This window comes from Bubalus bubalis, chromosome 22 (genome assembly GCF_019923935.1).
Source record: "Bubalus bubalis isolate 160015118507 breed Murrah chromosome 22, NDDB_SH_1, whole genome shotgun sequence".
In the NCBI taxonomy this organism is placed as follows: Eukaryota; Metazoa; Chordata; class Mammalia; order Artiodactyla; family Bovidae; genus Bubalus; species Bubalus bubalis.
Genome location: NC_059178.1, coordinates 4,246,366 through 4,258,536, shown reverse-complemented (window position 1 = coordinate 4,258,536; position 12,171 = coordinate 4,246,366). Strand labels below are relative to the sequence as shown.

At 45.1% G+C, this 12,171-nt stretch overlaps 1 protein-coding gene across 7 annotated transcripts in view; it reads left to right on the top strand.

Moving 5' to 3' along the window:
* Positions 1-12,171, top strand: part of ZNF532 (zinc finger protein 532) — a 112,537-nt gene that overhangs the window by 60,399 nt on the left and 39,967 nt on the right. For all 7 annotated transcript variants that reach the window (XM_045164079.1, XM_045164077.1, XM_045164080.1 and 4 more), the window contains 2 exons: positions 5,249-5,430; positions 10,476-10,652. In XM_045164079.1, coding sequence (XP_045020014.1) covers positions 5,249-5,430; positions 10,476-10,652 — 359 coding nt within the window. The remainder of the gene's footprint in view (positions 1-5,248; positions 5,431-10,475; positions 10,653-12,171) is intronic.

Below are 12,171 nucleotides of genomic sequence, written 5' to 3'. Positions count from 1 at the left end.
TTCTGGTTTCTCACGCTGACACAGAAGCACAGAGCTTTACAGTCGCAGGCACCATAGGAGTCTTATGAGAATAAACTCTGGGGTTTATATCCACACTGAGGGCCTCCCTGGTGGCTCAGTGGTAAAGAATCTGCATTGCAGGAGACCCTGGTTCAGTCCCTGGGTCTGGAAGATCCCCTGGAGAAGGGAATGGCAACTCACTCCAGTACTTTTGCTTGGAGAATCCCATGGACAGAGGAGCCTGCCGAGCTATAGTCCATGGCATCTCAGAGAGTTGGATGCGACTGAGTGACTAACGCTTTCATGTCCATACTGGGGCTTCCCAAGTGGCTCAGTAGTAAAAAGTATCCACCTGCCAATGCAGGAGCCGCAGGAGCTGATGGTTCAACCCCTGGGTCGGGAAGATCCCCTGGAGGAAGAAATGGCAACCCACTCCAGTATTCCTGCCTGGGAAATCCCATGGACAGGAGGCTGGTGGGCTATGGTCCATGGGGTTGCAAAGAGTTGGACTTGACTGGACAGAGGCAAAATTAGATCTTACCTGCCATGTATCCATGATAGCTTCAAGGATGCAGATTAAGGTGACTTACCTGCAGTGGCCCTTATTTTCGGGCTTGCTGATTCAGTTTAGGTTTAGGGAGGTTGTGGGTGTCATGAGCACAACGTACCAGGAATGTTAAATGAGCTCCAGCAGCCCCCACCAGTTCGTTTGGAGCCGTGTCTGCTCAGGTGGCTTTTTCAGGAAACCACGGAGTCCACCTCAGTTCCCTCAGCCACCCAAAGTATCATTATTAGCTTGGTTTTGGGTCTTGCTCTCCTAAATGTTTAATTTTAATTTTGGTCAGGCTAGTCCTGACCCAGTTTATATTTAAAGGTCATCAACTGTTAATTTATCTGTCTTCTTGAGTGATTGTCATCTGAGTAGATTATGTAAGTTGACCACACTGGTCTCTGAAAATTGGCTCATTTCACTGTCAGCTCTTATTAGGCCTTTTTAATGCAGAATGATTTGAGGACAAAAGCACCCCCAGCAGCTAGCATTGTGCACAATGGTGTATGCCGTTGTTTCTACTCTGATGCTCCGTGTTCCTTCCATCTCAGTGGGGTCGGAAATGAAATGCTTTGTTTGTTCTCCCATCGTGAGATCGGGTGAGAGGGAGAGCGGGAAAGCAGACTGGTGTTACTTATGATTATTATTGTTTGGTAATTATATTGTAGATGGAAGATTGCGAAACTGCTGTGAATGAGGCAGAAGCAGCGTGCTTAGCGTCTGGGCTGACTGTTCAGGTGGCACTGTTCTGGCCCGTGTCTCACGCGCTCACACGGTTTTGGTCTCTCTGAAGTGGAAGCATAAGTAGCTGCTGCTTACTCACATTTCCTTAGCCTTCCTCATCTTCCTCTTGTAGATTTCCCAGGCTACCTTTTTCCCCCTAAAATACGAATTGAAACGCAGAGAAATCATAGTTTTGCTGGCTTTGTGTTCAGTATACTTTTACTCAAAGATTTTAAGTATTTTTAATAATCTGCTCAAATAATTCCTCGTGATGCGAAGAGGACGCCAAGCCCCAAGGCTGTCTGCGCCCTCGCAGGGCCCCTGTGTGCCCCCCCCCCCCCCCCCCCCCCCCAGCCATTGGTTTCTGGGCCAGGATTGGGCACAGAGGGTGCAGTATGGGTAGTCGTCACATATGATTGCTATTACCTTTCAGCTTTTAATTTCCGCTTTCTCCTGCAACCTGACTACTGAAAAGTAGCATTTTTCTTTCTAAAGGTAGCAGTTCTCTGAGCAAACAAATCTGCCCCAGACTGAAAATTAGCCTCCTATTACCTGAATATTGCAAATGTTTTCCGTGTTTCAGATGACATCAGTAAAACTGTCAGAAGACACCTGAAGCTGTGTAAGTGCATTTTTTTAGCTGTTTTCTGTTCCAGAGGCCAACATTGTCACACCAACCTGTTTTATCCCCTCGTAAGTGTTCTCAACTTGTATAGAAGAGAGAGTTTTGAGAGACGTTTTTGTTTTCTTTGGTTTAAACCAATGAAACAAGGACAGTCAGATCATCCGAGACCACAAAGAGATCCTGGCCTGGCCCGATGCCCGCACGCATCACCCAGTCCAGAGACAGTATCATTGCCAAGAGTCCCCAGCTGCCCAGAGAAGCAAGTGGCATTGGCTCTGCTTCCTCTGTGCTGTGAGATCCAGCACCACCGTTTCAGGAGGCAGAGGGGACCTGTTGCCTAAAACAAGGGCACTGGATGAAACTGGAGGGAGGAGCTTCCCTGGCAACTCAGTGGGCAAGAATCCGCCCGCCAGTGCAGGAGCCGGGCTTCGATGTCCGATCCGGGAGGTTCCCACCTGCCGCGGAGCATCTGCGCCCGTGCGCTGCGTCGATTGAGCCTGAGCTTGGAGCCCGGGAGCAGCAACAAGAGAGGCCACCACAGGGAGACACCCGCACCCTGCAGCGAGAGCAACGCCCGCGCAGCAAGCAGCAACGACCCAGCATAGCCAAACCTAAAGAAAGAAATTAATTTTTTAAAAATCGGAGGGGAACGGTTGGGCAGATGCGGTCATGTGAGTTGAAAACTGTGGCTCTCACCCACGTGTCCGGGAGAGAACGTCTGCAGCCCCGACGGCTGCTTGGTTCTGCACACGGTGGAGTGGGAGCCGGTAAGCAGAGAAGCGTGGGAGTCCGCTCGGAGCGTGTGCGCGAACGCAGACGCATCTGTGCGTGCACGCTCCGGCCGAGGGCTCCCCGGCAGCCGGATTCCTCCACTGCAGTGATCGGAGAATGGGGAAGCGTTGTGATTCGGGCGTGCGGTCCACCGCTCCTGGTCTCGCTTGTCTGCCTGGAGTTGGCGAGGAGCCTTAGTCAGTGGAAAGGGCCGAGGGCAGGTTCCTGTGGTTGGTCAGTGGTCGGCGGGGGCAGAGACCACCACCTGCTCTCGCGGAGCCTCCGGGGCCACAGTGCAGTGTGAAGGGAACACTTCCTCCCTCCCAAGGACCGACGTGTGAGACAGGTCGCTATGGAAATGTGGCTGTGTAGGTGACCTCGCCACTCTCAAACATTTTCCCTAGTCTCTGCAGTCAGAGATTTCTGTCATAAAGAGCACTTTAATTCTTAAAGCCTCTTCTCGAATAATGTTGATACTTTAGTTCGCCTTACTTAGTACAAAAGCTCTTTCATCCACCAATGCGTCCATGACTATTTGTATAGTTACACATATTATGACCACATACAAGCATCTGACGGGGGAGCATGTTTAAGTAACTCGTTGTGAATTTTATGAGTACTATGAAGGGTACCTGGTAACATCTTGATGGGAGATACGTTAAAATTCGTTTCGGCTTTAAGGAAACAGGTGCTCTCTTTTTTAGATTTTCTCTTATTTTTGTTGCTGTCTTTTCCCTATAATAAAACTGCGTCACCACGGATGGAAGACACGGCGTGGAGTGGGCTGGGGGCTTGCCTGTAATCGTGACCACGGCTGTCCCCCCGCCCCGCTGTCAGCCTTGGAATGGGTCAGAGCCCAGTTCAAATCCTGGTTCCTCCACCTGAGAGCTGTGGCCCCTGGCAGGTTTCTTAACTCCGCCACACCTGCTTTCCTCACCTGTAAAGTGGAGATAATGCCATCGACTTCATAGATTTTTATGAGAATTAAATGAAATGATGTATCTAAGTCCATCTATTTAAAGGATCCAGTTCACCACTTGGCTCACAGTGGAATGGGCCCAATGCATAGGATAAAAAGAAAATGCTTTGACTTGAGTGTAGAAAACACGGGTTTTATTCCTAGTAAGTGCAAGACATTCTGAGATGCCTGTTGAAATGCAGACATTACCGTTCACTGCCTGGGATGAGTAACCGTGTGGTGAAGTGAATAGAAACCTTTAGTTCAAAGAAACAGTGGATTACCTGTGATAAAGAAGAGGTCACCAGGATTTGATACTTAATGCATCTGTGGATTGGTTTTCATTGGCTGTGGCTTGTTTTAATCTTTGGAATATGTATTATTAGAAAAGGAATGCTACTTTAAAGTGATGCTTAACCTCATCAAAGCTGCCTGTAATGTTCTTATTTTGTGACTGCAATAAACATTTTATGGGATCAAATTTGTACTTTAGTCCTTTCAGGAGAGAACCAAGAAAGAATTTTCAAGTGAGTTTCTGATTTTCCTTAGTTTTCCTTAGAAGCTGGAACCTTAATTTGCTTGATTCAGAAGCTAAAAGAATAAAGTGTGTTTTGAAAATGTCTTAATTCTGTTGTCAGTATAAAAGATTGGTTCACTTTTAACTACAGTATGTTTGAGGCTTTTCTTTAACTGACTTTAATAAAAATTATACATTTTGGAAGATAGTAGATACCTGTTGCATGAATGTGCAAATAGTATTCAAACACCTTTTAACTTTGGAATGATACTAAGTCCTCCATTTATATTTACTGTAAGTTTTTTTGTGTTTTAAAAGCCTGCTGTGTTTAGTGCTTATATCTAAAGGGATGTAACATGTAATGTGTTTTAGTTTTTCCTTGTTAGTTAATGGTGTAGAGGCCTTCCCAAAGAGGATTTCGGCCTCAGTTTTAGTTTATATGTGATTAGATTTTAAGCTCTGGAAGTTTCTATTTAAAATCTGAATTTATGTATCTGAACGTGATTTGTTGGTTTTAATCGTAAATCGTATAATGGCCAGTTCATCCATTTAAAGACCAGATCATGTGCAGAAAAGAAGAATCGATTGTTGTGGCCATTCTTTTGTTCCTGTATTTCACATCTCAAATACTGATAACTGAAGTGGGCCAAAAAGAAAACCGGGTTAGCCACTAATTACTTTTTATTATTTTGAAGAAAGTTACTGAGTTCTGGGAACTCTGACTACTGTCAAGATAGATGCCCATAAACTTGTACTTTTAATTACTCATTAGATTTGCTAACTTACTTTATAAGAATACCTCTTCTTTGCACTAAAAAAATGTGTAAAATAACAAAATTGGAACTGTACCAGCAGCTAACCTTCTCTTTACATCACACTCTGGGGATGAGCCTGACTTTACGAACATACTGTTTGTGTTTTACGGAGTAAGGTATTTTATCTTGGCCGTTTACCTTTTTTAAGTTTGCCTTTTCTGCGGGCTTATAATTAAGTGTTGCAGTGTTTGCAATGACCGGCGTACGCTTACTTTGAGGTCTGCAAGCTTCTCTGCGTGTTAGAAAGTACTTCGCAGGACCAATCGTGTCTCCCCTCTGGTTTGTCTAGAAGACTTGCACTGTCTGCCAGATGCTGCTCCCCAACCAGTGCAGCCACGCCTCCCACCAGCGGATCCATCAGCACAAGTCTCCCTACACCTGCCCCGAGTGCGGCGCCATCTGCCGGTCCGTGCACTTCCAGACCCACGTCACCAAGAACTGCCTGCACTACACGCGGAGAGTGGGTTTCCGGTCAGTATGGCCTTCATTCCGGGCGCGTGAAGCTCGTGCAGGGTTCTGAGTGGTCCGAAACCTTGATCAACAGATCCTCTGGGAACCTCGCTCATTCGTAAGGGGGGTGTCTCTGTTTGAATCCTTTCATGTGGGGTTGACGCTGCTCCACGCCAAGCCCGGGGTAGAGGGGGCCCCTCCTGCCAAGCAAAAGCGGGCATGTGGCAAAGCTTGGCTTTGATCGAGTGTTAGGAGCCTTTGTACTTTCTGCCCCCTTTCTAGCAGACTTTTGTTGACATGCTGCCTACATTTTAACCCCTGTAAGAACATAGTGCATTTCTGCACCTCTGAGTACTTCTCTCATCAAAACAAAAGGGTGAGATGGTCCCTCACGTTTCTCTTGTCGTGTTGAAGGCTGGGTCGTATAAACACGTCCTTTCCTACCATCGCTCACTGTGGAGGAGCCCTCCACCCAGATCACCTTCCTTTATTCCTCCTTCTCTTTTCCTTGGGCCTGGGCTTCTCCCGTGTCTCTGCTCATCTTCACTGTGATCCTCTCACTGCCCCCTAAAATTTTCAGATGTCTTTTACAACATCCGACAAATCCAAACGTTAGCCTAATAATGTGTGATGATGCGTTTGAACGTGACTCTCCGCGTTGTGACCTTCTAAAATATATTCCTGAACCTTCTACATTTTGATTAAATGGAGGTCCACCAAGAAAACATGTCACTGGTGCACAGTGTCTCTGTTAATAGAGGTGTTCCTGTATTGTGGGCTTATTTTGAGACTTTGGTTACCGGGTATCGTTAATGTTAGACTGTTAATACACAATTTTTTAAAAAAGTTGTAACAGTTCTGATGTTTTATCAAAATGAAGGCCAGTTGGTATTGATTTACCAGTTTTATTTCAGTTAAGTTTAGCTTATGGTGTCACTCGTTTCTTGGTGGTTCTGTCCATTTCTCTAATAACGAGACTGGTTTCACGTTTTATCTCATGCCTCCAAACCTGTGATGTGCAGGCGTTTCATGGATTGAGAACCACCTAATAGACAGCCTTTGGTTTGGAAATTTAAAAACCAGAGTTTTTTTGTGCCCGTTCTGCTGCTCATTGTGTGGTAATGCACGCGTTCCCTGTGCCTCGGTGCCCTGTCTAAACTGCTGTGATGCTTATTTACCTCCGTCTCCATGGGTATGTTCCAAAGTAAGAGAGGGTGATCCAGAAGCATACTCAGTGCTTAAGAGTGACGTTCCACATTGATGCCGCAGAATTCCCACACAGTGACACTTTGGTTCTTATCCCGTATTTGGAAACTCTTATTACTGGATTCTTTGTTTAATATAGAAGGCAGTTCTGTGCTCTGTACGAGTGCAGTTCCTTCGATGGATGCCAATTTCCTCAGACATTTAGAGTTGATTTTTCCAATATAATGAAAGTAAACTTAAATTGGAATGAATAAAAGAAGTAAGACTCCTATAATTCTAGCTATTCCTGGTATCTTTCCTAAATTAAAACAAAAGCTCTGCTGGCAGGCTCACAGTAATTAACACAGTTGGAAAAGCCCATCCCTTTTCTTTTTTTTTCCCCCTCGTTCACAGCATTGCCTAAATTTGGCGCTTTGAATTTTTACTAAAATTTCTATTTAGTATTTTTTTTTTTTTCTCGCACTTAAGGGTTCAGTTCAGTTCACTTCAGTCACTCAGTCGTGTCCGACTCTTCGTGACCCCATGAATCGCAGCACGCCAGGCCTCCCTGTCCATCACCAACTCCCGGAGTTCACTCAGACTCACGTGCATCGAGTCAGTGATGCCATCCAGACATCTCATCCTCTGTCGTCCCCTTCTCCTCCTGCCCCCAATCCCTCCCAGCATCAGAGTCTTTTCCAGTGAGTCAACTCTTCGCATGAGGTGGCCAAAGTACTGGAGTTTCAGCTTTAGCATCATTCCCTCCAAAGAACACCCAGGGCTGATCTCCTTCAGAATGGACTGGTTGGATCTCCTTGCAGTCCAAGGGACTCTCAAGAGTCTTCTCCAACACCACGTTTCAAAAACATCAATTCTTCGGCGCTCAGCTTTCTTCACGGTCCAATTCTCACATCCATACATGACCACAGGAAAAACCATAGCCTTGACTAGACGGATCTTTGTTGGCAAAGTAATGTCTCTGCTTTTGAATATGCTATCTAGGTTGGTCATAACTTTCCTTCCAAGGAATAAGTGTCTTTTAATTTCATGGCTGCAGTCACCATCTGCAGTGATTTTGGAGCCCAGAAAAATAAAGTCTGACACTGTTTCCCCATCTATTTCCCATGAAGTGATGGAACCAGATGCCATGATCTTCGTTTTCTGAATGTTGAGCTTTAAGCCAGCTTTTTCACTCTCCACTTTCACTTTCATCAAGAGGCTTTTGAGTTCCTCTTCACTTTCTGCCGTAAGGGTGGTGTCATCTGCATATCTGAGGTTATTGATATTTCTCCTGGCAATCTTGATTCCAGCTTGTGTTTCTTCCAGTCCAGCATTTCTTATGATGTACTGTGCATAGAAGTTAAATAAGCAGGGTGACAATATACAGCCTTGGCGGCGTCCTTTTCCTATTTGGAACCAGTTTGTTGTTCCGTGTCCAGTTCTAACTGTTGCTTCCTGACCTATGTGTGCGTGTTCTGAAATTTCGTTCATGTTTACACCTCTTTAGGTGAGAGAACAAAATCTGACTTTAGTTGTTTTCCTCTTGTTTCAAGTAACGGCTCGGTCTACTATTTGGCTGGGATTTAGCAGCCCCTTGACCTTGTATGATTTCTTCTTCTCCTTTTTGGCTTTTTAGTTTCCCCATTTTTTCTTTTTTTTAAATTATTTTTAGCCAGAGGAAGTCTCCAGTGCAGCTTCCAGCCTGAGTTTGTGTCTTCCATGGGCTCTCTTCCTGATCATATTGCTATCTCCCAGATATTACAGGGGTCACCTCTAGCTTCTAGTTGATCTGGTAAAAGTCAAATATAGTATTTCTCTGAATTTTCCCTCTTCTCAATCCACTGAATCTGCATCTGGAAGAGGGAATTAGAGGATTGTATACTGTAAGCATTTTATTACGTTTATAATTTAAAAAATGAAGAGAAACTTGATTGGTATCCAGAACACAAAGGGCTTCAGCTATGTTAAATATTTATTAGTAGGCTAGATGTTTAGTAGCATTGGAATGCTGTAGGAACCCTTCCAATTCTCCTTCTATTTTTCAACCTTATTTACATTCCTCATAGGCCCCTGTTGCCCATGAATCTTTCTTTCCACTTGCAGGCAGATATTTTACAACTGTCTCTTAAGTTCTTCTAAATTTTTCTACTTTCTCCTCATATTAAGGCAGGCTTTCCCTTGCTTCCATGAAGCTCTTCGGGCCAAGCCTCAGCCACTTCCTTTGTCAGCTGTTGATTCTCTAACCTCTTGTTGGATTTCTTAGGGGTTAAGTCTTCCTCTGACTCCAGGAGACTTCGGAGGATTAGCCCGTCCTGGGTGTTTTGCCCTTCACCTATCACCTGTACTCTTGCCGGGAAAAATGTTTTGTTTATGATTGGTGATGTACCATGTGCTTCAGTTTAATAGTTAGCAACCCAGCTATTTTCGTTTTAGATGATCTTCTTTCATAGGAGTCACAGGCTTCTAGAGTTGGGAAGGACTAATTTATCTAGTCCGGCTCTTCTCATTTAACAAGTGAGAGACTGGCCCAGAGTGGATCGGAACCTGTTCCAGGCAACCCAAGTTCATATTAACTCAGGATCGTTTCAGGGTGGTTGGGTGGCTTTTTTGCCTGAAATAGTAGTTCAGGTAGATCAGACAGAGGAGGTTTCCTTATTCTCCTATTGTTATTTACTGCTTTATATATATAATATATATTATATACATATTTATTTATTATATATACTGCTGAACAGGATGCCTTCAGTTACTTGAAATGCTAAGGCATTAATTACCATTTTTATAAAAGGCTTACAAAGCTTACTTAACACGGCACACTTGATGGAACACGCGTAATTCAGATTGTGCTGCTCAGTGTGACTTTGGCAGCCGCTCCTGAATTGGGAGGGAGCTTCTAAGACAGAAGCACCTTAGGTTCAGCCCCGTCTGCAGCCCCTCTCCAGGTCAGCCTCTCATGTTCACGGCCAGGACACAGCTGCCAGGTGTTGAAAGGCCTGTCCTTGTGGGTCAGCAGAGAGACCACCCTCGAATAATCTTCAGGGGTGGGCCGACAAGGACGCCTAAGCGATAAATGGGTGGACTCTCAGTGGTACTGGGAGTCCCTCCATGAGAAAGATGCAGCTGGGGGAAGTGTCTCCATACTTGTGAAGTTTGTTTCTGTAGAACTAGATTTGAGTGAGGAGTGGGCTAACCATCAAATTATTATTAATTCAAGAAGAGGTGAGCTCAAGAGGCCATTTATTGGGGGAGGTTTGTCCTTTAGCAGTTTATCATTCACGTCATTCTCAAACAGATGTCGTATGCTTAAATGGAATTTCCAGGAGACCAATGCACGAGGTGCTTGGCCTTCTCTGCAGTAGCCCCAGGTACGTTTGCCGCCTCGGGGTGGACAGGACGCTGCCGCGGCTTTGAGCCGGTCCTCATTTGTCCCTCTGGGTCCCTCTGTCACTGGCATGTAGTATCAGAAGAATTCTTCCAGCGGGTCTTGGGGATGGGTGAGACCCTCAGAATCTAGCTGTGGTCATCCTCTCAAAGCCGGAAGCCGTAGGGTCTTGCCGTGCTCCTGGCCTTGACATGGCCTCACGCTCCATCAGACCCACCGCAGTCTGGAGTCGGGATGTTCATGCCTAGGCACTTTATAAAAGATGCTCAAAAAAGTAGTCTCTTGGAGTTTCATTTTTCTTTTTCCTAATCTTCCTTCTCAACTATATGAAGATAATTTGATCTGTTGTAAATGGAAGAAACCCCACATGTTAAAAAAAAAAAATACAAAAAACCTAGAAGGGCCATTTTCAGTATGTCCACGTGAGCGAGTTTTGCACAGTCACGTCACACAGGTCTGACGGTCTCGTGCTGACGCCCGTGTGTTTGTTTTCTAACAGATGTGTGCACTGCAATGTCGTGTACTCAGATGTGGCCGCACTGAAGTCTCACATTCAAGGTTCTCACTGTGAAGTCTTCTACAAGTGTCCTATCTGTCCAATGGCGTTTAAGTCTGCCCCAAGTACACACTCTCATGCCTACACGCAGCATCCTGGCATCAAGATAGGAGAACCAAAGTAAGTCGCGCTGCCTTTCAGCTCTTCTCCACTCCTTTCTCAGGAATTTAGAGGAGGTGGTAGTTCAGTGGGGTAAAATTTCAAGACATGAAGGATTTCGCCACTGTGCAAACTGGGATGCTTGTGAAAGACAGTGTATAACTTCCTGCAGCCTTCAGTACTGTCCAGGGTGAGGTCTTTGTCCAAAAATGTCACTGTCTATGCTCTTGTCATCAGTTTTTGCTAAATGAACATTAACCGACTTTGTTCTTTTAAGATGATTTTTCCTAGGTTCTCAGAAGACTAAAAAAAAAACTGTCAACTTTTCAATTTTCATAGTTTCTTTTTTCATCTGATACACTTTTCGCAGTACCATTCAGAAGATGAAGTCAACTGAAGACCCTGGTTCCTGAACTTCATAGCCAGTATAAGTCTTGGATTAGTAAAAGTAAATTTCATTTTTTGCCTTAATTTCCATCTTACTTGTGTCAGGGTTTTCCTCATGGAGTCTTAAATCCCACAGTGGATTAGTTATAGCTGGTGGCCTGCCGTAGCGGCAGCCTGGCAGAGAGGAGAGAGTGGGGGCCCTGGGGTCAGAATCCAGTCACCACCCACCAGAGAGGTGACCTTGGCCCCACCCCAACCCTGGCAAAGTGAGGGTCACACGCCTGTCCCAGATTTTGCTGGAGGTGAAGCAGAGTGAAGCATTTAGAATGCCTGCACGGGGCCCCTCTGCCTGGCGCGTGGGGGCCCACAGCCTCCGCTCCTCCGCTTCCTTGCTCACCCGGCCCCGGGTCCGATGGCCAGGCTGACGGCAGTGTGTTCCTGTGTGGCTCGTGGCCGTGCATAATTTGATAATTATGTGTGGCTAGAGCTGCTGCCTCAAACCTCTTGCTGTGTTTTTTTCTGAACCTATAATCAAGGAAGTGTTGGGGGAGATACGTGTACATGCCATATTGTATATGTTTGGTTTTTCATGAAGCATTTAGTCTGGGGGAAGTGTTTGTGGCTCAACATGATAGAATGACCCTGTTCGCTAAAAAGCTATGAGAAAATGGAGTTTTATTCTAGTGGGACCTTCAGCTGTGATCTTTGTAGGTCTTAAAAATGAAGCACATTACAAATTAGGGGATCCACCTACAACTTGACGTCTTGGCTGTGAAGACAGACATTAGTGATTTTTAGTTAAACAGCCTTCAGTGGGTCATGAGGCCGTGGTCGTGGTCATGGTCATGGTCATGAGGCTTTTGGGCACTAGCATAGTCTCCCTCCATCCCCCACTCCATAAATACAGTTTTTGACTTGGTTTTTTTATTCAAACAAATAAAACTTCATTCACTGGAATGGGTATGAAACCTGGAACAGTAGTTGCTACCTGGGAATGCAGCACAGCACATCATTAAAGTAAGCTAAAACAATACTCCTCAAATTTGAGTAATGTATAGGGAAAAAGTTATTCCAATATTTTCTTAGAAAAAAATTTTTTTCTACTACTATAGCCTTTAACAAGTCCACGCCCAAATATAGGCATTAACGACTG